At 33.3% G+C, this 26,193-nt stretch overlaps 4 protein-coding genes and 1 long non-coding RNA gene across 8 annotated transcripts; 3 read left to right on the top strand and 2 right to left on the bottom strand.

Annotated features, from left to right (window-relative positions):
- LOC114176554 (ras-related protein RABH1b-like) lies at positions 1-5,495 on the top strand. Of its 3 annotated transcripts, none has more exons than XM_028061628.1 (7): positions 1-16; positions 328-581; positions 1,337-1,407; positions 2,761-2,849; positions 3,304-3,415; positions 4,571-4,661; positions 5,089-5,495. In XM_028061628.1, the coding sequence occupies exons 2-7, from the start codon at positions 465-467 to the stop codon at positions 5,227-5,229; spliced, it is 621 nt and encodes a 206-aa protein (XP_027917429.1). In that variant the 5' UTR covers positions 1-16; positions 328-464; the 3' UTR covers positions 5,230-5,495. The 3 variants fall into 3 exon arrangements, with proteins under 3 accessions (XP_027917429.1, XP_027917430.1, XP_027917428.1); XM_028061629.1 differs by lacking the exon at positions 1-16 and adding an exon at positions 144-260 and having other exon boundaries at positions 410-581; XM_028061627.1 differs by lacking the exon at positions 1-16 and having other exon boundaries at positions 267-581.
- Positions 5,496-7,112: 1,617 nt separating this feature from the next.
- Positions 7,113-10,404, top strand: LOC114179459 (pentatricopeptide repeat-containing protein At3g29230-like). Of its 2 annotated transcripts, none has more exons than XM_028065807.1 (2): positions 7,113-9,616; positions 10,308-10,404. In XM_028065807.1, the coding sequence occupies exon 1, from the start codon at positions 7,243-7,245 to the stop codon at positions 9,034-9,036; it is 1,794 nt and encodes a 597-aa protein (XP_027921608.1). In that variant the 5' UTR covers positions 7,113-7,242; the 3' UTR covers positions 9,037-9,616; positions 10,308-10,404. The 2 variants fall into 2 exon arrangements, with proteins under 2 accessions (XP_027921608.1, XP_027921606.1); XM_028065805.1 differs by lacking the exon at positions 10,308-10,404 and adding an exon at positions 9,729-9,901.
- On the bottom strand, positions 10,397-11,917 carry LOC114179460 (expansin-like B1). The gene is made up of 5 exons (XM_028065808.1): positions 11,639-11,917; positions 11,440-11,546; positions 11,093-11,274; positions 10,845-10,977; positions 10,397-10,693 (listed from the first exon to the last, which is right to left on the bottom strand). Exons 1-5 carry the CDS (start codon positions 11,760-11,762, stop codon positions 10,487-10,489), a joined length of 753 nt encoding a protein of 250 aa, XP_027921609.1. The 5' UTR covers positions 11,763-11,917; the 3' UTR covers positions 10,397-10,486.
- A 5,701-nt stretch (positions 11,918-17,618) lies between these two features.
- On the bottom strand, positions 17,619-22,890 carry LOC114176636 (dynamin-related protein 1E-like). The gene is made up of 15 exons (XM_028061743.1): positions 22,579-22,890; positions 22,428-22,491; positions 22,142-22,249; positions 21,381-21,482; positions 20,795-20,845; positions 20,633-20,694; positions 20,094-20,184; positions 19,916-19,980; positions 19,585-19,779; positions 19,346-19,465; positions 19,191-19,261; positions 18,773-18,998; positions 18,533-18,583; positions 18,081-18,449; positions 17,619-17,912 (listed from the first exon to the last, which is right to left on the bottom strand). Exons 1-15 carry the CDS (start codon positions 22,705-22,707, stop codon positions 17,784-17,786), a joined length of 1,833 nt encoding a protein of 610 aa, XP_027917544.1. The 5' UTR covers positions 22,708-22,890; the 3' UTR covers positions 17,619-17,783.
- Positions 22,891-24,490: 1,600 nt separating this feature from the next.
- On the top strand, positions 24,491-26,189 carry LOC114176953. Its single transcript, XR_003603090.1, has 3 exons — positions 24,491-24,668; positions 25,155-25,245; positions 25,938-26,189. It is a non-coding gene; the product is annotated as an uncharacterized LOC114176953 (long non-coding RNA).
- Positions 26,190-26,193: the final 4 nt, after the last annotated feature.

The following is a 26,193-nucleotide window of genomic DNA, read 5'->3' as shown; positions in this document are numbered from 1 at the left end:
CTTCCAGCACCAATTGGTAAAAACAACTCCTCATTCATCAATTTTTTTAAAGTATAATTAATAAATTATATATTTTTTTATAAATGGAAATAAATCTAAATTGGTATTTATTTTTTCAAAATTGATCTAAACAGAGTCCATAAACACCGTAATTCATATTCTCAAGTTTATGCAATATTATTGCTTCGAATCATCAACGATCCAAAAACACATACTAGAGATCTGTTTTGGAAATAATAATAACCATAATAATTTAAAGAGTAAGTAACACCAGCACACACCCATCATAATTAACACTTAATTTCCTTTGTATTCTTTTTCTCGCAGTGCTTTTCTTTCTTTGTGAGATTGCTGAAGAGAGAAAAGCAAAATCGAATTATCGAAAGAATTGAATTGGATTCATTGACAGAGTGAAGCGTTCCACAAATCTGAGGTGCACATTGCATTGTGGTTGATTTGTGAGAATGGCGCCAGTATCGGCTCTCGCAAAGTACAAGCTAGTGTTCTTGGGCGATCAGTCCGTTGGGAAAACCAGCATTATCACTCGCTTCATGTACGACAAATTCGACAACACGTATCAGGTTTTCTTCTTTCAGATCCGATCGTACTTTTGTTATTTATAGCCCAATCTTTCTCCATTCTTTATAAAATCAAGAGATCACGGTTTTACTTTGGGATGGGATATGATCATTACAGTTGGGAGAGGATTGGTGATATTTATCGAATTTAGCTTCGTTGTTTGTTTTTAAGAAAATCTTAGTTCAACGACGCCAATGTGATTTGAGATGTGGAATTATTTTTACCATTCGGCTTTTGACCTTTTGAGTTTTACCATTTCCCCCTCTTTCCAATACTGATTAGCATGCAGAAATTTGTGATAATTTTCATCCCAAAATTTGGTGCCTAATGCAATTGTGATTTTTATATGTTTATGATGAATTATACGATTCCATGGGAGGAATTAGCATAGGGAGGAGAGAAACAGAAAACAGTTTCTAGTGTAGCACATGTCTCAACAACTTGAGCTATACGGAGGTCAAATACTTAAGTTTCGTAGTAAATTACTTGTAAATAGAAAAAACTAGGCACTAAAAGTAATCTGTCCCTTAACTGGTTCATTGCGTCTGTTACTTAACCTCTGTAGCACCAGTAATGCTGCTTACACATTCTGAGCAGATATAATTGTAGACATTCACTGAGTTCTTTACATTTTTCTTGCATTATGTTTTATGCATATTCTTTACATTGTAGACATTGACTTCCAACACCATTTTTCCAAATTGAGTCGTTTACAATTTTACAGTTCTCAAAACTTATTTTTCCTTTTGTAAAACAGGCTACAATCGGTATTGACTTCCTGTCAAAAACTATGTATCTTGAAGATCGAACTGTTAGACTGCAGTTGTGGTAAGATGTTACTTGATCATTTTTTAAAACTCTACTCTGAAGTGTAAGGAATATTTGCGATGAAAAAAAATTGTGGGAAGGGATGAAAAAGTTGCTTCGTCTAGATTTAAGGGAAGCGCAGAAGGGGAATGGCAATATTTTTTCAATCTAATTTTGGCGTTCCTCATTCAGATAAAGCCATACTGGAATACTAAATTTTGGAATCCTGTAGAGTGAGTAAAGATAACTTCCCTGCAAATAAGGGGCAAACAGTGTCTCCCTCCCGTCCCTTTCGTAATCAACTTCCAACAAATCCTAAAATATGCAAATTACTTAACTGTGCACACATCATAATTTGATGTTTATGTTGTTTCTTTTGTATGTTATCTTTTATTTTAATTTATTTCAAAGAATTATTTGCTATACCAGAAAGTGCATTAGTGAAGATGTGATATTTTATCATTGCTAACATTTTGCTTTCTTCTCTGAAAAATTTAGAGCAAATTACATGGACATTTCTTCTGATTGACCAATATTACACTTTTACCCATCCATTTTTGAGACCACAAAAAGCCATCTGAATTCAATATTGCCATGGCAGTCTCACCCTTGTTTCGTCAGGGATCTGTTTCCATGAATATAAGGTCGTCATGTGAGGTGATGCATTTGTCTTCCTCATGGTAGCTAAATTAGAAAACAGGAATGTCCGGTTAGTATTAAAGAAATCTCCAAAAGTGACACACCCTAACTTGATTTGAGGAGTTATATATGAATAATTTTAGACATGAAAATGCATTAAACAGATATTTTTCGGTATGAAAATGCATTAAACGGACATCTAAAACTCATGTGATAACTTTACGTTAACAGACACAACCTCAGAAGGAATAGAGAACAGTGAGTGTCCAGCATTATAAAGTAAAAAAAAAAAGGAAGGTGTGAGTGTAATATTACCTAAACGGGGTAAGGTCTCAGTAATTTGGTAAAAAAATTATCCATTTGACTTTCAAACTTTTTTGTCTTAATCTCATAACTTTTAGTCTCACTACAATGTCTATTTGCAATGGTTTCCAAATATTGTTTGCTCTTCTTGTGTATTCTTTTGTAATTTATAGTATAAAAGAAGGTTTTGAAGTGGATTTAAGCTAACCTGATTCTATAATCCATATTATAATCAGCAGTATTTGATTTCTTCTGCTCTTTGTATATTTGGCTTTATTTCAAATATTGACGTGCAGTGGCTAAACGGATTGAACTCAACTTGGTTGGCAGTTTTTTAGTTTCCACACAGAAGCATGACACTATTGTACTTTAATTGAATTCTTTCAAGTTTCTTTCCTCTCCAATCCTCACCTTTCTTTTCATGTGTCGCAGGGATACAGCTGGACAGGAAAGATTTAGAAGTCTTATTCCAAGCTACATTAGGGATTCATCTGTTGCTGTTATTGTTTATGACGTTGCAAGTAAGCCACATAGATGTGCTTTCTTTCACCTATTTCCTTCGCTTATAGTTTCTTGCGCATTTTCACCACAACAATTATCAATAGTTAATTATAGTTGTTTTCTTCCTTTTTTATGCCGGTTAATTAAAACGTAGATTTTGAAGAGCTCTGAGTTTTCGATTCATTATTTATTTCTTATTAGAGAAGAAGAGTTATATCTGAGAGGAAGAACATGTACTTGGCGTATTAAAAGAGAACAACAAAGTTACACCTTATTTAAGTTATTCCCTTTTCTTTCTTCGGAATGTGAGTGAAATATTTATTTTTCACATAAAGTGGGTCTAAAGGTTCCTATGGTAACTAGGTGATATTATCAGAACCAGAGCTTCTCAAAAGTAACTTTCTCTTGCGGCTGCTACTTATTATTCTTAGACAACATGAATCTCTCTGAACGATTCAAATAATTTGTGCATAGGTCGCCAGACTTTCCTAAACACACCAAAGTGGATAGAAGAGGTGCGCAGTGAAAGAGGCAGCGACGTTATTGTTGTTCTTGTTGGGAACAAAACTGATCTTGTGGACAAAAGGTAATTGCTAATCAATGGCAGACTGACTTCGTCAGATACTTTATATGGGCCTGTTGCATGACATGGCTCTTTTATCCGCAATCATCTATGACCTATTTCATGTTCATTTTGGCTAATTACTAATTCAGCACTAACGGAAACTTTGGGCTAGTTTAGTAAAGAAGATATTGTTTTGATCAAGGAAAGTACACCTGCACAAATAATCATGTGGGATGAGTCTCAGAACAATACTTTGAGCAATAGATGGAAGTTAATAAAAATTGGTCAATCATATAAAAGATGATTAGTGTTTCGTGGTTAAATGAGTTATGAATTGTCTGTACATACGTGGAAAAGTTACGGTGCCACTGTTCCCAGCCTTGAATAGTTCCTTGAGTTTTTTTTTTTTTTTTTTTATCGGCTTCTCTTCCCTTCCATTTAACCACTACACCACCTAATCACTCCTAATAGTTCCTTGAGAATGAATGACTCACAGCAAAAGTAAGTCCACTAAGATGAAAGGAATAACAGCTCAAGCTTTAGATTAGATATAGACATCACAAACTTCTTTTGCAATGTATAAAAGACCTAGAGAAAACTAAGAATCTAGTTTGCTGACGAGTGCCTCTATTTCTTTAACATGACATTTTTGGGGCTTTATTCGGTCTCTTCTTTTCTTCAATATATTTATAAGAGAAGAGTCGGGATTTGGGCTTTTTATTAGAACTGAATTGTTTTAGCACTTAAAGTCTAAATTCCAATTCTCCTCTTGTAAGTTGTAGGAGGCCTAACATGCTATTCGTTTAAAGAATTAGAAGAACCCATACCCTTTGATAATCTAAGAAAGTGAGAACTTCATTTACTATTTTAGGCTTTAGCATGAATGGTTTAGCCCGTGAGATGCTTCTTCAATGCTCTGCATGCAGGTTTGAATGTCTTATGAACTGTTTTGCATTTCCATTCAGTAGCTTATTTCCGCCATGGCATTACTATGGTACAGTGACTAATATTTTTTCACAAATATTTAGAAATCCCCTATACGCAGGTAGTTGCCAATGAAATGCTTGACAACTCACCTTGTATCCTATTAATGCAGGAACAAAATGGTTGCCAGAATAGTGTACTTTTTACATAGTCTTTTCATTACGACTAATATTCTATAATATGACACTGCAGGCAAGTGTCTACGGAGGAGGGGGAAGCAAAGTCCCGAGAGCTGAACGTTATGTTTATTGAAGCTAGTGCAAAAGCGGGCTTCAATATAAAGGTAAATATCTCCCTTCTTTGCCATAAATATTTAACAAGTATCAGCTTGAAATTATGTAGAAAAGAAAAATGTTATGCTCACCACTCGGTAGTGAGAAGCGTGTATTTTATTTTATATTTTAATAATTTTCTTGTGTAAAGCCAATGTTGCTTTGAATGAGATGTTTTAAATGGTTCAAATGGGGGATAGTTGATAAAAACCCCTCCAGACAATGGTTTTAGGCGTCATTTCCGATTGAGTTGAGATATGTCTTTCAGAATGAATACAACAGTTGGTTTTTTCTACAAACCAACATAAAATTTTCCTGATGTTTGCTTCTTGTATGTTGGAATTTAGATATACTAGCTGCCATTTACAATATAGGTATTGCTTTATATGCCTGGTCCATACATTTTATTGTACCACTTTATCAAACCTACATTTTTAGGCCCTCTTTCGAAAAATTGCTGCTGCATTACCCGGAATGGAGACACTATCTACCACAAAACAGGAAGATATGGTCGACGTGAACCTGAGGTCTTCTGGTAACCATGATTCCCAATCTGAGTCGGATGGATGTGCTTGCTAAATGTGCCTTGTCCTAAAGTTTTGTATCTTTCTGCTTCACGCTATTTATTTTGGAATGTATTTGCCTGAGTTCTGTAAAGATTTATCAGTCCTTACGACTTAAACAACTTTATGTGAGAAAAATTACTAAAAACAAGTGGAGAGGTAGCAAGGAAAGAACTAATATTACACATATCATTGGTTAGTTGGTTATTCATTATTGTTTGGTTTGACTAAAAGACAGAAGTTGTCATTGACGCATTTACCTTCTACTGTTCTTTATCATAATTATGAAAGCTAGCTAGGAATGTATTCAAATTTAGAAGAATGTATTACCCAAATTTTAGTATTACCCAAATTTTAGTATTACCCCACAGTACTTCAAAAGAATAATAATGTATTGCCCCGACTTTAGTTAGTCTGTGAAATTATAAGCCCTGTTCATTTTAGTTTATTTTATTTAATTTCACAAAAATATCTATTCACTTTAATGTAAAAAATGTGCATTGTATTTTGTAGAGATAAAAACTAAAATGAAACCTTTTTTGCAAACAGAAGATGAAAGTATCAGGCTTTTCACTACTAGAAGAAGGAATTATTCTTTTTTTAGCAAGGTTAACATTCTCGCACACCTTACATAAGTTGAACTTTATTAAAAGTTAGTTATTTCTGTGGATCTCACTTATAAATGATGAGAAACAGAGTTATTAAGTATGAAATGAGGGTTATTAAACTTTGATATTATAGATCTAGCGTTTCTTTTCATTTTTAGTTGGGTATACTAATAGGTATCCCTCCCACGATGTTAGAGACTGTCTAGAACTACTAAGTGTGAGTGTGTTATGTCCGTCTTTGGTTTATCTTTAAAGTTTAGAGTAATAATAATACTTTAACATACAATCAATTTGTATACTCATTTCACATTATCTTCATCACCTTACACTCTTTTTTTTTCTTTATAAATATAAAAATTCGCTTTTTTATACCATCAATGTCAAAAAAAAGTTTTTTTTTTCAAATGATCTTTTTCAATGAATTCTTTTTATAAAAAAAACATTCATTTGACTTTTATAGTAGCAATAAAATAGTCATACAAAAAATAAACTTTTGTATTTGTAAAAAAGTAAACTTTTATATTTGTAAATGAATAAAAAAGTTGTGAGGATAATATTAAATGAGTGGAAAAATTTGTTGAATGTCAAAGTATTATTGTTTTATCTTCATTTTAATCGAGACTATTGTTATGCACCAAAGGTGTGATTCGCTTTTCCTTCGGGCTAGAGTTTGTGTTGGTTGTAGACTACCACGACCGACGGTAACGGCAGTATATAGGGCATACCAGATCTTCCGCCATTGTCATGGATCTCGAAATCTTAAAGGATTACTCAATTGGTTTATCACAGACATCTTTACCTCAAAGTTCACATTCAGAGTTATAAATTTAACATATAAATGTTATAAAACTTTTTCATCGTAACCTGCTGATATAATAGCATGTAGGACTCTTGAATTTTAAATAAAATTTCGAGTCGTAAGAATATAAAATAAGTTTTTATTTCAAAAGTAATTATTTTTAATAAGTTGCAAAAAAAATTATATTAGTTAGATTTTATAATATTCTTTTATTAGATTAAAAATTATAATGAGATGTTAAAACTTATGTAATATAATGAGACTAAATTATGACATCAGCCTTGGCATGAAGATAGTTTAAAATGATATTCACTACTCTATTATATAAATACGCTAAGTTGAATATCTCGCTCGACCATCATTTCTTAGCCTCAGGTGTATATAACAGGAAGAAAGAAATTGATGGAAATGTTTGATGGGCAAAGCATGACTATGAGTATATTATATTAAGATTAAAAAATATTATTTTCCTAAGATTTTTAACGTATAAAATTGAATAAACTTTCTCCATTTTATTTTAAAAAGGGTAAAGTTATATATATTTAGTGTTTCTTTGTAAGTTAACGGGCAACACAGAAAAATGGAGGAGGAAAGCAGAATGTAATGTTAATTCCTAAAGGAAATGGCAGTTAGGGGGAAACAGGAGCAAGTGCTGTTTGCGGCACTGGAGTCATGGAAGGAGGTGCAGGAGTTGAGCCAGCTTTTGGTCCAACTGGTCGTTTCTGGCCTCTCCCAACACCCTCTCTTCGCCACCTCAGCCATCAAGAAACTGTGTTCCCATTCCCACACTCTCCCACGCGCCACTTCCTTTTTCGACCATCTCCACCACCCCGATGCGTTTCACTGCAACACCATCATCCGCGCCTACACTCGTTTGCCCGATTTCCCTGCTGCTCTCAGCTTCTACTACCACAGAATGCTCGCCCGTTCCGTCCTTCCCAACCACTACACGTTCCCCCTCTTGATCAAACTTTGTACCGACATTGGTTCGCTCCGAGAAGGGCTGAAGGATCATGCCCGGATTATTAAATTCGGCTTCGGGCATGATTTGTTCGCCCGGAATTCGCTGATTCGGATGTACTCTGTTTTTGGCAGAGTAACACTTGCCCGGATGCTGTTTAACGAATGTTCTAGGTTGGATTTGGTTAGTTATAACTCCATGGTTGATGGATATGTGAAGAATGGGGAAATTGGTGCCGCTCGCCAGTTGTTTGATGAAATGCCTGAGAGGGATGTTTTAAGTTGGAATTGCATGATTGCGGGGTATGTGGGGGTTGGAGATTTGGATACTGCTAATGAGCTGTTTGAGACAATGCCTGAGAGGGATGTTATTTCTTGGAATTGCATGATTGATGGGTGTGCCAAGGTTGGGAATGTTTCTCTGGCTGTTGAGTTTTTCAATCGGATGCCTGCGTCTGTTAAGAATGTGGTTTCGTGGAATTCCATGTTGGCGATGCATGCACGTGTGAAGAATTATGATGAGTGTTTGAGGCTGTTTGGGAGAATGATGGAAGGAAGAGAGTTAATGCCGAATGAGGCTACCTTAGTGAGTGTGCTCACGGCATGTGCGAGTTTAGGGAGGCTTGGTATTGGCACGTGGGTTCATTCTTTTATCAGAAGTAACAACATTAAGTCTGATGTCTTGCTTTCTACATGTCTGCTGACAATGTATGCAAAATGCGGGGCTATGGATTTGGCCAGGGATGTTTTTCATGAGATGCCGGTCAGAAGCGTTGTGTCATGGAACTCTATGATCATGGGGTATGGATTGCATGGGAATGGGGACAAAGCTCTTGAACTGTTCTTGGAGATGGAGAAGGAGGGTATGCAACCAAATGATGCCACTTTTATCAGTGTGTTATCTGCATGTACGCATGCCGGAATGGTCATGGAGGGTTGGTGGTACTTTGATCTTATGCGTCGAGTTTACAAAATTGAGCCCAAGGTTGAACATTATGGTTGCATGGTTGATCTTCTGGCTCGAGCTGGTTTGGTGGAAAATTCAGAAGAGCTTATAAGGAAGGTGCCTTTGAAGGCTGGATCTGCAATATGGGGAGCTCTACTGTCTGGTTGTACGAACCACTTTGACTCGGAGCTTGGAGAGATTGTAGCTAAGAGACTCATTAAGTTGGAGCCACAGGATATTGGCCCTTATATTTTGCTTTCAAATATGTATGCTGCTCAAGGGAGATGGGATGACGTTGAACATGTAAGATTGATGATAAAAGAGAAGGGGTTACAGAAAGCAGCAGCATCCAGCTTGGTTCATCTCGAAGACTTTGATTCTAAATATTTTGTTAAGAATAATTCAGGCTATAGGAAAAGGATTATGTACTCGATGTTGAGTGAATTAGGAACGCAGATGAAATTATCCGTTGGGCACTCAATTAAGGAAGATAATATCATACCTAGTTAAAGAGCAGAGTCTCTATTTCAAACACTACTGAGAGAGAAGCAGTGCGAGTTAAGAAATGAGACATGTTATTGATATCAAGGAAAAAGATACCATAACACATAATAGCAGATGGCACTAAAAACGATGTGTTGCGGGATGGAGATTCTACGATTGTCCGGATTGGTTCCAACGAAGGCTTTAGGTCTCTGAATTTTCTGGTGAATGATAATTCATTTATTTGATGAAAATGCTCCTTGTCTGGGATGATTAAGTGACTTTGATAAATATCAATCCATAAAATCCACAGCAGAGAATAAATATTTGTAAGATGGATTGTGAAGATGGGATGCATAAGAAGATTTTATCGACTTTGTTTCGCAAGTGACAGTTCTTACCAGGCAAGAAAGTTGGGTCGTATGGTGCATATATGAAATAGAACATTAAGGAAAGCCAGGAACTGGTCGTAGGATGAGAGAATGATATATCTCTCCAATACAGGGAACACTCCCACATACAAAGAGCATCTATAAAGTACTTGTATTTATCTTGTCTCAAAGATACAAACGAGGATTCAAGACTACGTCTTCACTATTTCCTTAAGGTTGATATCTACATATCTTTCTGTTCAAATGCATGTAATTTTTACATTTTCTTTATTATATTCAATGCTGTATAATAGTTTATTTGATATACTCTTGGAAATTCCATGACAGTGAATATTTGCTTAAGCCTTCAAATCTCTGTCTCTCTGCCCACACAAACGCCGGTGCTAGTGCCTTTGTTGTTGGGGGAAGAGCTGGCAAACTACGAAATAGTTGGAGGAATTGTTTTGAGTGTATTAATTATTATTTTGGGAAAGTTCATTTATGCTCCTATTGTATAGTCATTTGTCAGTACTATATTTGCTCCATAAATTGTTAACTTGTTTGAGAGAAATGAAAGCATCACTCCAAATTTAAGCTACTTGACTTTCCAACATCCAAAGTTAGTCAGGATGCTAGTCATACTATTTGTAAACCATTAAAATGAAATTTATTCCATTTATTAATATTTCATGGCTTATTTTTGCATGTGGAGTTGTAATGACTGAATCTTTTCTTGGATATTTAGCGACAACCTTGATTATTTCCTGTCTCAAAATATTGATATTCGTCTGTTCACCTTGTGATTGATTATTGGTATGACAAGCTCAGTGTCTCAATTGTTGATCAATTGAAAGCTGCAGAGAAACTAAATGACATTTCAAAACGCTTGTGAATATGATCGAGATATTTTAAACATGAAATATCCAGGGAATAGGGTGACATGCTATGCTACAGTAAGATCACAGAATGTCCTCCGTCCTTGCTACTTCGGAGAAAAACAAATTATTGGAGGGCAATTAAATAGGGTAAATGGATTGAACTCACTTTACTTAACTTATTTTTTATTTCGTTACAAAGCAGATTAATAAATCATTAATTTTCTGCTTCTATTGGTTCACTTGTACACCTAAGTCGTAGGTTTCTTCGGCCTTCCAGTCTTGTGGAATGTTATTAACCGGAACGACCCATGATTCGTCTCCCTCTTCTTCATCACTAAACAACATCCTCAAAGCCAAAGGTCCACTTGGTGGCGCGGTGGTGGTCCATACTGCCCCATGACTCCGATCCAGTAACTTGCACACAAAGTTCTCAGTCTGCACTCAACAAAAAGATATTACAGTCATCACACTGGTTCATCCTTTTAAATTAAATATTCAATTTTAGCCATGGTCTTGATTAAATTACATATTCAAAGATTTGATAAAATTGCTGATTAACTATGACCACGGGAAGGATAAAGCATACCTCACAAAGTTGCACAGCAGTTATGTCTCTACTTCCTTGTTGAAACCATAAGACAAAAGCCAAATAGTGAGGGTTGTTGCTACTCTGATGTATCTTAACTGTAATGTTTTTGCCTGGGTAGCTGCATGAAACCCTGCAAATAACAACAGAGGCCTAGTTCAGTCTCTTTAATTTATTGACATTCTACCTATAATTAAAGAAAATGTAGTAGTTGATGCAGACATGAATTAAAAAGATAATTATCTGACCTTCTATATTCAATATCAACTATGCCAAGAGCTAATAGAGAAGCAGCTGCATCCTTGTTGATAGCCATCCCACCAAAAGCTCGTTGGCTAAGAATGAAATCAGTGTTAGCACTAGAACCTTGGTCAGTTATTACTATCGTCACACCATTTCCTGAGCAATAAGCACTATTGCTACATCTCACCTGGCCATAGACTCAAAGTAAAACATAATGAGAAATATTACAATAAACTATAATATAATGTATACTGTTATATATATATATATATATATATATATATATATATATATATATATATATATATATGCATGGTCATGTAACTAAATATGTAGCTTGATGAGAACTCACCTGGTAACAGGCACCGCAGCCAACACCATTTCGATAAAGATCAGAAGCAGCTGATACATCCCCACCATTAACAGTGGCACCAAAGGAACCAAATCCACATGCACCAACTGCATTAAGTTATAAGAACATTCATTTATGTTAGAAAAATCTCATTACATCTTTGGCGTTTGGTGGTGTTCAATCATTTTAATTTTCTTACCATCTGTGCCATTTTCTGCAGAGTTTGGGTAATATGCTGCACGAGATTGAAGGAAGGAAGTATCTGCCAGAGTTTGCATGAAAAGAAAGGTGGCAAGAAGAGGACACAAAAGAGAAAGAGCCATGTGTAGGACAGAATTATATAAGACTGAAAGCAAGCAATTAAGATAAGAAGACAAAGACAAACTTAGTGATGAATGAGGGAACCGAATTTCTCCTATTTATAGAGAATTTGGTCAGTGTTACCAACTTTGACATTCCAAATGTGTAGAGTAAAAGTATTCAGATTTTGAATAAGAGAACTTTTGCTACCTTACGTTGTCTCAGTTACTTGGTTAGACTACTTGCTGTTTGTCTTAATTTGACGAGTAAAACCACTTTAATTCTTGTATAAAATTAGGATTTGACTACTAATGAAATTCATAAAAGTACAGAGTGAAACTTATGCGCACATTTTTCTCACTTCCACTATTTTTAATGGATGCTACAACTTATACTTGAAAAGCTTTTAATAAGCTTCATATAATACACAGTTAAAATTTATGTGAGATGTGCAAAAAGTGAAAAAGATACAATTCTTTACTCAAACAACTATTCTGATATTTGCTCTGCAATGGAAACCAATTGCTTTAAAGTACACCACAATTATGAGAACATCTACAATCACTAGATACTTTAGGTTGGTGATTCAATAATCAATGTAGAAGAAGATGGGTGACAACTTTATAATTATTTAATCCAGTGTTTCATGAGCCTATGATATCTTGAAAGTGCAACAAATTCAACAATAAAAAACAATAGCATGAATGTCGATATTACTTGGTATTTTTGTCAATGTCATGTTAATAAACGAACCTTGATATTTTGTTTTTTAATAAATAAAATAAATTCAAATAGAAATAGAAATATGTGAAATTTATTATGAAATCCACTTAAAATAAATTCAGCATTCAAAATGAGTTGGAAAGAAAAATAATAAATACTCTAAAATTATTATAATATGGAGCAGTCATAAAAGAGTTGAGAATCTAAATTTGAATTCTTGCCTATGCTCTCAGAGATTGTATAGTATGTTCTCTTTAGTCTCTTTGAATCTGCTGTGATGGGAGAGAAAAACACTAGTTCAATTGAAACTGACCTAACAAGAGGATTTCATGGATATCTTCTGTCTTTCTTAATTTAACTTGCTACATATGATACAAAGGTCGGAGAGAATTCAAGTCGAACATAGCATAGGTTGAAATATCTTTTAAATTTCAACTATTTCAATTAAGAAAGCATGTAAATTTTATATATTAATGTTATAATTTTGCACCATTTATTAAAATTAAAATAAATAAGTTATTACATATATAAAAGAATAGATATAGTATAAATTTTTATATAGACCGAAACTCTATTAATAATTAGTGATAACTGGTGATAGATGGAGTTATGAATAGTGGAAATGCTAAAATAAAAAAATTGTGTCTCAATATCCTTGAGTAATTTCATTCAGAAAGCATTGACGTTTCTTTCATTAGGAAAATTATATCTGATTTCCATTTTTTATTCATCATTTACATTCTAGACGTGATTTAGTGTGGATTATTGATTTTTTAAAAAAAATAATGATACTTTAATCTGATTTACACTAAATCACGTTAAAAAATAAGTAAAGGATGAAAGTAAAAATTTAGAACTTATAATATCATTGTCCGTTGATTATGACATATTAAAGAGAATTGACATTTGGTGACCTCACAGGTAGGCTAAAACCCAAGATTGAAATGAAGGTATGAAGTAGCCTGAATTGGAATATTAGAAGAAGAGTTGGGCATTGAGCACTGAATTTGATGACCCCACTGGCCAATTAAAGATGGCATGGTAAGAACCTTGATCTCGCCATGGAAGGTGCTTAGAAATATCCATCTAATTCAGACTCTGCTCTTATCATCTTCAGAAAATAACATTTATATTGAAACATAGAGTTGGGTTGACAGAATTGATTTTAAGGATGGTGGTGACAGAGACTGCCACCATGGACATCATCAGCCATGCCATGGACCCAGCGTGCCATTTGTAATCATTAACTTCTCCTACACTCATATCATATTTCTAAGTCTTATCGCTTCAGCTACACCTAACTTTTTCTACACAAACATCTATATACATACTATAAAGCTCAGATATTTTATCATAAACATTTAAAAGCTGTATTTCTTTTAAAACTGTGGATAAAATCCCAAGGAATGGAGTAGGACCATTCCATGGTGGTGAAGTCGTGGGTTGAGCTCGATCAAGACATAATATTCTTCCAATATGCTCCTTCAAAAGTTCTTTTCAACTTTGCCTTCTTCACTTTTTCTTTTCATTGTTTCTTTATAGGAAAAAAAAGTTCATTTTCTTAAAGGTAAAAATTAGTAACTTACTAACAAAATGGTATAAGTGCCCACCACATTTATCAATAAAAATAGGCTTAAATACATCATTGGTCTACCTCATTTTTTAAAAATGTTCAAAAAAGTCATAAATTTTTGTAAATTATGATCAATTTAGTCCATTTTTTAGACACCGTTTAAATTATTAATGGGATGTAAACAGTTACTATCGCGTGTCCACGAGTCAAGTCAACATTGTGACACATGACAATGTCAATACCATATCAAGTTAGTGTCACTGACACGTATCAAGTCAGTATCGTTGTCACGTTTCAATGTCTCGTAACTTATATTTAATTCAGTTCAAATTTTGTTCAATTTAGTCCAAATTTTCGTTATTTTTGTTCAATTCAATCCTAATTTTGTTTCTTTCCAAATTAACCAAATTTAATTTTTATATAAATGTTATACTGAAATTTTTTATTTTTATTATTATTAAAATTAACATTATATTAAATATTTCTTTCATTATTTTTATACCAAACCTAACTATACTTTTGGTAGGAAATTACTAGATTTAGTTTGATTTTTGCTACATATAAAAAATAGGGTTAAAATTAGTTTAAAATTAGAAGAAAAATTCTTCATTATTTTTAAAATTAGAAGGAAAATTCTTCATTACTTTTTAAATAATAAGCAAAATTCTTAAGCAATATTGAAATTAGAAGAAAAATTCTTCATTATTTTTAAACTAACTCTAAACCTTTTTTTACATGTAACAAACATCAAACATAAATCTAATAATTTTTTTCCAATAATATAATTATGGTTGGTTTAAAAATAATGAAAAATATTTAATGTAAATAAAAATTTCAGTTTAACATTTATATAAAGACTAAGTTTGGTCAATTTGGGGAGGGAAAAAATTGGAACTGAATTTAAAAAAGAATGAAAATTGAGATTAAATTAAACAAAATTAACGAAAATTTAGACTAAATTAAATATAAGTCACGAGACACTGACACATGACAATGATGTTGACTTGACATATGAAAGTGATATTGGTGTGACATATGGCACTAACACTGTCACGTGTCACAATACTGACTTGACACGTGGACAACTTATTTTAAAATTAAAAATTTATGAAGTGACATGTGACTATTCACCTTTCATTAATGATTTAAACAGATCTAAAAAATGACAAATTAACCGCAATTTACAAAAAATTATATCATAAAAAATATGAAGCCTCTAATAGCAAAAGTTTAATTTTGTTTGCTGTCGAATGATGCAAAAAGTTTATTTAGGTGACACAAATCAACATCACAATTATCATTTCAGCGTGATACTTAGGTTGTATTCATTTTTAATGATTTTCTTTAAGAAGGGATGAACGAGCGAGTGATTACTAAATTAACTTTCAATGATTTGAAGAGATAAAAGATGATGATTTGCATAATAATATGTTCAAATTATCATTCCTAAGTGAGGATATTTGAGGGTATGCATATCCTTTTTCCTATATTACCCTCCACTCTTTTTAAAAATGACAAGCAAGTATTTGGTATTGTAACGTGCATGAGGGAGCAGTTGTACTGGGTGGAGATGATAGAATTGGTTCCACTCCCATTTAAAATCACCACAACTGCAATTACATTTATATATGGATTCTAGAGACGAGGGAACGGATTCCCCATTTGCTGTTGGGTTTATATATATTCAAAATTAATTTTAAGATGATAAATTCACATTCATATTAAATTTACTATTTCTAATCTCTCAATCAATTAAAATTGATTTGAAAAAATCAATTCCACCGACGCTCCTAAACTTTACAAATCTGTCCACTTTTAGGTCTAAATTTCTTAAAAAAAATACAAAAACTTTACTCCTCAAATTCATCTCTGAACATATCCTTAATTTGCTTTGATGGAATTTACTCCATATTTTGTCTTTAAATGGCAACCATTCATACCAATAAATGGCCTACATCTTTGTTGAAAAGTTCATTTGAACCCATCTATTTCAAACCTCGGGAAAAAAAGAAATTATAAGCGATGTCAAGTGCCAATTTGTTGGCTTTTATAAGCTAGTCCAGTGTCAAGTATTAATTTCTTGGCTTTATAATAAGCTAGGTTAAAAGTAATTCCTTTAAAAAACTTTTCTCTAATGTATGTCACAATTTTGTTTACAATAATTTTCCATACATAAAAATTGTATAAACTTTTTCTTTTCCAAATTCTACTCAAATATATTTCGAATTCACAGTCGTGCTTGAATGTTTTACCACGTAATCATCACTATCTCCTTAATCATCAGCTTCTCCATGAGCATCATGTTCATCTGCTTCCACATTATTATCATCTTCTCCATACACATCATCTTCTCTCAAACATCTCTGTGCACGACATTCATCTCACACAACAAGACTTCTTCCTACATCCATATTAATATCAGACTCTAATGAACTAATTTTAGAGCATGTAATTAGTTTTCAATTCCTTAAACTTATCTTCTAGGTTAGTCATCATTTCCTTTCCACCAAAGTCTAAACTTAATGCTACACAATTCAAAATATTTATCACTTCCACCATAAACCATTCATTCCTATTGCAATTCTACAGTTCATCAACAAATGCTAAAAGTTTCCTTATGATGGATCATAAGAGTGAACCACATCATATGACAGAGATAACTTTAAACCATCAATTACAACTTGTATTTTAAAATTTCCAAATCAAAAGCCCTAATTACAACGTTTATTTTGAATTGCTAAATAAGAGAAACTAAACATAGAATTTAGACCAATAAAATCAATAAAAGTAATTAAAGGCGCCCTTTTATCTTCCTCACAGTATCTCTTTATGTATATGATGTGAGTTGAGGGCTTGTAGGCCTAAAGGAAAAAGGCTAAAAATAGAGAATGGAGAAGAAGCGAGCAAGAGTGTTTCTAGAGAGATAAAAAAAACGATAATATTTATTTTTAAAAAAAAGATATTAAGGTATTTTGTTGACATTATTTATGATTTATTTTAAACATATTTTTATATTGTATAAACTTATTTGTAACAATATTTTTAATGGACATCAATATTTTATTCCGTAGAGAACATGCTTTTAAACTTGGCTGAAAATTTTAATAAATACAAAAATCTAGTTATGCAAATTCACACGAATCTCAAGTTGAAAATCTACTGAAAATAATCTATTTCCTCCTAATCCAATAGTCATGGAATAATTTCATCGACTACTTTAACTTTTGTGAGAATTCATAATGTAATGTCCATATTAATTAATAATCTTGATAAAAAAAAATTGTTAAGTTAGTTCTTAAATATAATTTACCAGCCAAATTAGCCCTAAAATAGTGAAATTTTAGTCCAAAAAGATAACTAATTTGATTTCAAAAATTGCATAGTCAATCAATTTAATTCTTGCAACATGTTTAATTAATTAATTTAATGTTTAATTTGACAACTATTAACCAATTTAACCCGTCAAAAAAACCAAGTTGACTAATACATGTCAACTATTAATTAAATTTGCATACAGTTAATCAACGAGTCCTGATTCCAGAGTTTTTTTTTTTAATTCAACAATTATATCAATGGATAACAATGAAATTAAGAATTAATTTAATATACCTCGCACACAACACAGAATTTGGAACTCTGGTACACAGCAGTGGAGCTCTGAATCGAGATCAGCGTAAGCATAAAAAATATCAACAAATGGAATATTTCATGCGAATAATAATAAGCAGGATCCATCATCTAATTCTTTTTATCCCGACCAACAAACAGCTTCAATCTCATCCCTTGCTGACCTGTATAACTCTAACCTCTTGGCACATTGCTGTCTCCTTTCCATCAACTCAGAATTTTCACCCAGCAACTGTGCAAGTTCCCTTTCCTGAAAAATAAACAGAAAAATATTAGTCGAGAATATTTCCATCTCTCTTGACGTTGTATATCAAGATATCTGATCCTGTGAAATTTTCAATATTTAGCAGTAGTTCAAGCACCCAATGCCCCATATCCATAGATGTTTGATCCTAAGTTAGGTATGATATACGTATACCTCCTTTTTTCCCAGTTGTGCGTAAAAATGGTCTAGTAAAGATCTCTTAGCCTCCCTCACTTGACAATGAACCACGGCCTTTGGAATGGAATGTCTCAACGTTTCTGACACCATACCGACATAAGATGAAACATTGGAACCAATTCTCTGGAAGTGTCCCTCAGCATACTGTTCTACAGAGGAGGGAGCTGGATTCTTTCCCTTCTCAGCTTCCTGAGGGAGTTTACGGAAGAAATCAACCGTGATGTAGGATGATTCCATTTCCACCAGCCGTAACGTTGTCTTCCTACTGTCTTCACGAAATCTCTCTAATGCCTCATTAGCTGATGCTGCTACTTCGGCTTGAAGAGTTGGAAACCGCCTCAATTCCTACAATCATTGTCATTTAAATAAAAGCATGTTACTTCATTCACCCCATCAGCAACAAAAAAATAAAATAAAATAACTCAAACCTGTGTTTCTGCGATTGACTTCCTCAATAGTTCCTTAAGTACGGAATGAACCTGCCACAAATATAGCATATAGTATAAGAATTAGGAAATACCAGTAGCTAACTAAGTATAGTCAGGATTGAAGTTAGTTCCAAAGAAAGCATAAAACAAAGATCAAATATAAACAAAGATCAAATAAAGCAAATTACTTCCGATCGAAGAATAGAACTAAATCAAACAATCTAAGGCAAAAGCACTTACAGCATCCACGGAAGCTTGCGCGGGACCTTTGAAATAGTGAAGTGAGCTCTCCAGGAGGCGCCGGTAACCTTGCTCTGGAGCGATTAAATGAGGTTGGTAACCATCTGCCTCAGAAATCACTTTTCTCACATTTTGCAACGATAAATGACGATCCAGTGGAAGCTTTCTCAGTGCAGCAGGAAGCTGGTGATCGAAAACTATATAAATTCTATCGCCTCCTGGTCGCCTAAGATAGGAAATAAAAGAAACTAGAAAAGGTCAAGAATACACAATCACGCCCAAATATTGAAAAGAAAAATACAAAAACAAAATATATGGTTGTGATTTAAGTTTCTCAACAAAGATTAAATAATCAGCTCCTCCATTCAATTATTGATATGGTCACCAGTTTGAACAGAAAATAAAACAAAAATCTTACCCTCCATCTAAATGCTCCTTAAATACTTGTTCAAATTCGCGGCATAATTCTAGAATAGTGTACAGCTGAGCCTGATAAAATTAGAGGGACAAAATTAGAAGAATTACTTCAACTTTTATATTGTAGTACACAGAAAAAAGTAAATAACTCCTCACCCCGGCATCGACAGCAACTGGTCTACCAAGGCGTGTCAACTCTGCTTCGAGCTCGTCAATGTTTCTGTTAATTAAAGATGCAACTTTTGGAAGCCGAACTCTTATCACAGACTCTAAATGCTGAAACCAAATCACTTCTATAAGTAACCAACCAAGTAAATTTTGGACAGCAGAAAAAATTTAGCAAAACAGCATGTACTTGCGACACTCAAAACTGCACGAGTCAGGTAAACAGAAACCTTGGAGAGAATCCTTGCTAGATACTCCGAGCCCATTTGGCTGGCCAAGTGTGAGTAATCAGGGCTGGTAGTGAAAAATTCACGTTCCCTCCACCGAGCAGCAATCATATCCACATTCCTATTAATATCTGCTTGAGAACGGTTTACAATTCCCACCCAAGGGTTTTGAAGTCGATAAGATCTTCCCTCAAGGACCTACAAGATGTTCAAAATGGTAACATGAAGGATGTAAAATTATTTTGTGCCCATGTCAATAAAATTCACGTAAAATCGGGACTAAGTTCATCACAGGTCAACAATACAATCTAACGAGTTTACGCCAGATTCTTACGTCCAGAGCATTTGTTCCTTTGTCCATCAAATCGAGCTTTGTTAACACACCAAACGTTCTTTCCCCTAAACATTTTGAACGTAGTATCAAGAAAACACCATAATAGCATAACAAAACAATAAAGGCATATAATTTGAATAGTTGAAGCATGACGATGTACAAAATGCATGAAGCATACCAGTAGGGTCAACTTGTCTGGAAACCTTGATGGCATCTGAAGTTGCTATATCTTGATTTGCAGGAGTAATTGCCAAAATCAAGCAATTAGGCTGCATAAACACAAAAAATGATGTGATGGACAATTTCCAAAAAGGGGCCTTAGCTGAAACAACAGTAAATCTATGAAAACGACAAATTATGTAAAATGAGAAATTAATTGGAAGGAGCAAATTCAAATTATTATCATCGTTCTGCCACACATTCAAGGTATAATATAATATTGAAAAAAGTTAAAAAGTCTCAACAACATTTAAAATTCAAAATGCTAACAACTTTTGACGAAAGAATTAATGTGACCAACAATTTCCAGTGCGTTAATCACAGGAAATGGAGAAGTAATTTAAATTAAGATAAACTTATTATATATCATCTTTCATAGGCTTTTATCCAACGTGGGACAGACAACTACTTTAAGGCAACCAAATAAGAAAAGTAAAGAAAGAGATAAGACCAAGAGAAGGTTTCTTCCTATAGTTATAAAAGCACGTCTTCAGTTACCTTGTCAACATATGAGTGAATCATGTTTTCAATGTCTTGAACAATACTTTCGGACTGTCCCTCTGAAAAAATGGAAGATCCTTGACTTGTTATTCGAAAAAAGGAAAATGATAATAAGAATCTTTGTATATTTGAGAAAAAAACAATAAAAAGAAAACATACCTACAGCAACCTTTGTCAAACCAGGCAGATCGATCAGTGTTAGATTGACGACTATCAACAACAAAATAGAAAACCTTTAATGTCACAAAAACAAAATGAAAAATTGACAATTCACATACAGACAGCAACCCCACTATAGGCAGAGGCAGCCAAGCACACGTAATTCCCTTATAAAATTAGAATGGTGGTTCCTTGATTATTATAATATTCTTCCTTCAGAATGATATTAATTCTTTACCTTATAATGCAATTCAATTATAAATACGGCACTGAGGAAAAAAACCCTGGATCGCCTATAATTTTTAAGCAATGCAAGTCACATAACTTGGTAACTATAATCTAAAAATATAGCATCAAATAAATCAATAAGTAAATAGCACATATAGCCATGAATATCAAGATTTCAGGAGACAAGGACTGATTACATATTCTCTCCCACAAAACATCAATTATGCTTCAAGACAACAAAAGAAAAACCTTTTTCTTCCCATATCCCAGAACCATGAGAGGGTTTCTAAGAATAGGAATAGTACGGTACATATCACACCAAAAAATGAAAATGTAAATATAAATATAAATTCTTTACCGTTCGGGGAATATATGCTGAGATGTATAGGAACAGGAGATATCTGCTTTGTTTTTTCAGTCAATCTATCAGTTTCATCTTCAATTTCCTTTCGAACCATAGCTATAGAAGATGAAAAGATAACGAACATCAAATTAAATATAGTTTATCTAAAACAAAAGATAGGAAAATTGCTTATCTACTTCTGAGTATTGTAAACCATATATTCAAAAAATTTCACTGGTGTCAACTTCCTTAGCATTTACCAAAAGATATAACACTTGCAGCGAATGTCATTATATCATTTTAGGCAACCAAAGAATCATGCATAGCATGTAATCAGTGTTACACGGATGATCTTTTGTAAAATGTCCTACACTATCAAAACATAATTCATGTCATCACGATTCCAGAGACCATCGGTTGAGGTTTTAAGTCTTTGATCAGGAAATGCTAATGTAGCAAGCCAAATAGAAACTAAGATATTGTGTGTTGATGAAAAACATGCAGTTGCGAGACACAATATTTAGCAACCAATGCAAAAAACAAAGAATTAAACCTGAAAGGATGACAGATCAGCAAGAAAAAAAAGAAAAAAAAATTCAAAGATAAAACAGGCTACAAACACTTCACTACATTACAGATTACATAGTTTGAAAAGAAAGAAAGAAAGGCATGCATGCAGAGTTTGCAATGTGTAGTCTAAGGAACTCTTATTTCCAGAATCTTGAAATGGGGAATAAAAAACAAATATCATTTGCATGAGAAGCAAGAAGACGTACAGAAATCAGTAAAGCGTTTCTTAGGCAAGTGCAGAAACTCCGCATAATCCTGTAGTCCCTGCTCTATTTTGTACAGCTGCAGCACCAAAGGCCTTCGCGTCACAATCCCTAAAAAATGACGAAAAACTTAAATTACACAAGCAAGATTCACACAGAAAACGATAAATGAATTTATCTTTCAAAAGATCCAACAATTTCCCTCTCCTAACCAAACATCACAAATCAGAATAGAACACAGAAATTAGTAATCAGAGAATGAACGGTTAAAGATATAAGAATAAAGAACCTGAACCCCGCGGAAGAAAATCGCGGCCAACAATGCTCTCCAGAACCGAAGACTTTCCAGAACTCTGCATTACGTAAAAGACTTAAAATGAGTAGCGCATAGAGCGAAATTGATAGAAAGGGGAAGAATGGAAGAAGCGAGAAGAACGAACCTGGCCGCCGACTACGGCAACGGAGGGAAGGGCTTCCCAGAGTGTAGGCAAAGCGGCGCCGGCGCCGTGGTCGCCGAGAACCGTACAGGCGCGCTGAATTCGGTTGACAAGTGCGATCAAGGTGTCCATTGGTTGGTTGGGCGAGGGAAGGAGTGAGAGTGAGAATGAAGGTGTGGAAGTGGAAGAGCGAAAGAGGAGTAGTAGAGGAAGGAGGAAGACGAAGAGAGGAATGAGAAGAAGGGAAGCTATTTTTGTTGTTTGTGTGTTTTCCGTTACGTGCTTACGCTTTTCTGAGAGAATATTTTTAAAATTTGGAAGAGAGTTGGGATGATGGACCACGTAAGGGAGAGGCGTCCTATATAGTGGACTTGCCATGTGGCTATTGGCTTCGCAGCTCAACTTTCCGTCCCTCTTTCTTCCGTCTTTTCGTATCAGTCAATTCCTTTTTATTATTTTCACACTCTCTCACTGAGAGCTTTTGAACATGCTATATTGATATATATTCAATCAAATAATTACATTAGGATATTATTATTTTAATATCAACAAAATTTTCTATAAACTTTACTTCTATTACTTTATTCTTTAATTTTTCATAAATAAAAAAATTAAGTTTTTTAATGATCAACATACTTCTAAAAATAGATTTTCAACTAGTATAATTAGTGTTAAAAAACATTTTCCTTAAGAAAACGCCTTCTTTCATTTATCTGTATCTTTTTTATTATATTATATTATATTATTTTAACTTAAAAACATATTATTATTTTTTCGTTTTTAATGCATAATTTTTAATTTGAAGGAAAGTAACATAATATAAACAATATAAATTACAACTAAAAAGAAAAAAATTATATATTATGAAACAATAGAATAAAGTTCATGAGTAATTTAATTCTATTTTTTATGGCATTAGGCAAAAGAATTATTTTTTAAGTTTAAAATGTAATTGAAAACAAAACAAAAATATAAAATGTGTAGACAAAATCGATATGTCATTAAATATTGTTATATATATATATATATATATATATATATATATATATATATATATATATATATAAACTTTTTTAGTTATTTAAAACTTATTATAGTGTGTGCCTGAGTATTATGTTAAAATAGTCCAACATTTGTAATACAAATTAATTTATATTATGTTTAGAGTAAATTATAATAACGCTACTTATATTTAATTGTACCATGTTCCGTATTCATGTGTTTTTAATGTTATTTTGAGCCATCAATTAATAGTGTTAATTTACTTTAAGAATTCAAGATTGGATGAAATGTGTAAATATCTTGTTTATTGAAAACCCAAGAATGAAAACTTGACTAGATGAAGAGGTGGAAGGAGAGAAAGAATCAAATATCAAATTACGGAAAGTGGTGTGGTGGTGGAAGGGTACACAAGGTGGTAGAGGCTCTATGGAAAATGAAATCAAAAGTGTAGAACCAGATTTATTCATTACTTATAATTTTTGTTTTCCTTGAATTTTTTCATGAAAATTAATAGTTGCATAATTAATGCTACAATTGTCAACAAAAAATCTATACCTCAAATCTTGGCTCAAAGAAAATGTGCCCATTAAGAATTAAGAAATATTACAAATTTTGTGGAAAATTTTCAAAACTCGTTGCTCAGAATTTTCGTAATATATTGGAAGACCTGTGTGTTGCTATATATGAAAAGGAAATATGTAACACTTCTTATTTGGAAAATATGTAACTTCTAGGTTCAAATACGCATCGGGTGATTATTTTTTTTCAATTTTTTAATTTTAATCTTAATATTAATTTTTTATTTAATCAAATCTTAATAAACAAAATATCGGTGTCTATGCACAAGAACTAGTTAAACAAAATAATATGGATTAAAATGAACTAAAGAAATTTAATTCTTAGACTTAAAAATCTTCCCTCCATTTTGTGATTCTAAAATCGCGAAAGTTCCAAAACTGCAAGGAGCTCATTATCATGTCGTCGTCGTCTCCCTGTCATCTTTCTTCGTCGCCTTCTTACCGATCGCCATTGACACCCTCTGATTGTCGCCCAGGCAACTCTTCGTCGCCTTCTCATCGTGGTCGGACATAGTTAAGTCTATCACTCTTCTCGTCTGTTAGCGCTCTTCTGGGTTATTGCTGGTTAGGTTAATTTGATTGATTTTGGATTTATTGTTTGATTCCGTCACTTCCACTTTTTGTGCTATAATCTAGGGTTTATCTGTCCCTATATATCTGTTTGGTTAGGTTAATTTGTTTTGCACTTTTCATTTAGATGTGCAGCAAGTACTCTGCATGTCACCATCTCTTTGGTATTTTTTTTTTCCAATTAAGGACTTATAATAATATTATGTTTTTAGCACCTTCAGAACCTTATGCAATGTTTTCGTCTTTTGGTGTTTCGCATCTCCCAACAAAATTAGTTTTGATGAATGACCAAGGATGTTCTTTACAATCATGCATTACCTTTGTATATGGAAAAAAAATCTGGTTGTTTTTAATTTTGTTTTTCAACGATTAAGCTCAAACTCCTGATTAGTGTTTACGCTTTTTCTTTTTGTTATTATTTAATGATAGGTTCCTAAAATGCTTTGGTCTAGTTACTGCACATTATACCAAAATTCAGTGAAGGATTTGACTGAGCTTGGGGAATGCTAGTATGACCAAGGTGGGTATTTCATTATTAATGGGAGTCATAAAGTTTTGATTGCTTGGGAGAAAATGAGCACCAACCATGTCTATGTCTCGAAGAAGTTTGGTCCATGGCGGAGTCACTCGGACTAGTTCCAAAGGGCTAATGTTAATTTTTCAATTTATGCTTTTCGAAGTTGTTTTTCATGGTTGTGTTTTGTACAACGTCTGAGTTTATGAATTTTTCCATTTCAAGGTTCTTCAGGACAATATATATGTGCCACTCTTCCTTATATTCGAACTGAAATTAAGTTTGAAACCTGTAAAGTAGAGAAAACATCAAGGCAATATATGTATCATGTGAGATGTTTTCTAATGATAAGAAAAGTGATAGACTAATTACACTTTGAAGGACCATTTTTAAGTTTAATACTTTCAAGGATTGAAGTGGTTTTCCCTAATTTTTTTTCCTTTTATGCACTGCAATATGTTTTCTTTTATATGCTGTCAATTGATTTTGAGTGAGATGGTTATTTATTTTTAATTTTAGATGACTGACGACGGGCATTATTAATGAATTATGGTAATGGTTATTTGTTTTTAATTTCAGATTATTCAAAACTTCTATTATTAGTGGAATATAGTGGCATTTAATATGCTATTTTACATTCCATGTATTTACCATTAGGTAATTTGATTTAATTTCATATAAATTTATCTCAACTGCAGGTTCCACTTGACTACAGTGGGAAAAGAGGAGCCACTCTTACTGTAACCAAGGAAAAGAGAATTAAGCGAGTTTAATTAGTTGGACTTTTTAAAGCCTGACGATGGTTTGTGTTGCATCCTTTATTGAGTTAGAGTTACACTTGTATCATAATCTGTAGGAATGCAAAGGAGATCCTTTAAAAGGAGATTATTCTTTTTCATATACTGTGTTTTCATTTTGATAATATGGGGAATATTTATGATACTATCATTGCCG

This window comes from Vigna unguiculata, chromosome 3, assembly GCF_004118075.2.
Source record: "Vigna unguiculata cultivar IT97K-499-35 chromosome 3, ASM411807v1, whole genome shotgun sequence".
Taxonomy (NCBI): domain Eukaryota; kingdom Viridiplantae; phylum Streptophyta; class Magnoliopsida; order Fabales; family Fabaceae; genus Vigna; species Vigna unguiculata.
This window is presented reverse-complemented; position numbering and strand designations above follow the sequence as displayed.

Excerpts from the sequence above, each read along its gene's own strand:
- LOC114179459 (XM_028065807.1), top strand. The coding sequence starts at position 7,243 with ATGGCAGTTAGGGGGAAACAGGAGCAAGTGCTGTTTGCGGCACTGGAG.
- LOC114176636 (XM_028061743.1), bottom strand. The coding sequence starts at position 22,707 with ATGGACACCTTGATCGCACTTGTCAACCGAATTCAGCGCGCCTGTACG. Across the intron at positions 22,492-22,578 it reads TTGCCGTAGTCGGCGGCCAG|AGTTCTGGAAAGTCTTCGGT; the intron begins GTTCGTTCTTCT and ends TACGTAATGCAG. Across the intron at positions 20,695-20,794 it reads TTTGACAAAGGTTGCTGTAG|AGGGACAGTCCGAAAGTATT; the intron begins GTATGTTTTCTT and ends CCATTTTTTCAG.
- LOC114179460 (XM_028065808.1), bottom strand. The coding sequence starts at position 11,762 with ATGGCTCTTTCTCTTTTGTGTCCTCTTCTTGCCACCTTTCTTTTCATG. Across the intron at positions 10,978-11,092 it reads GTTGATATTGAATATAGAAG|GGTTTCATGCAGCTACCCAG; the intron begins GTCAGATAATTA and ends TGTTATTTGCAG. Across the intron at positions 10,694-10,844 it reads CTGCTGTGCAACTTTGTGAG|ACTGAGAACTTTGTGTGCAA; the intron begins GTATGCTTTATC and ends TGTTGAGTGCAG.
- LOC114176554 (XM_028061628.1), top strand. The coding sequence starts at position 465 with ATGGCGCCAGTATCGGCTCTCGCAAAGTACAAGCTAGTGTTCTTGGGC. Across the intron at positions 1,408-2,760 it reads ACTGTTAGACTGCAGTTGTG|GGATACAGCTGGACAGGAAA; the intron begins GTAAGATGTTAC and ends CATGTGTCGCAG. Across the intron at positions 4,662-5,088 it reads AAGCGGGCTTCAATATAAAG|GCCCTCTTTCGAAAAATTGC; the intron begins GTAAATATCTCC and ends CTACATTTTTAG.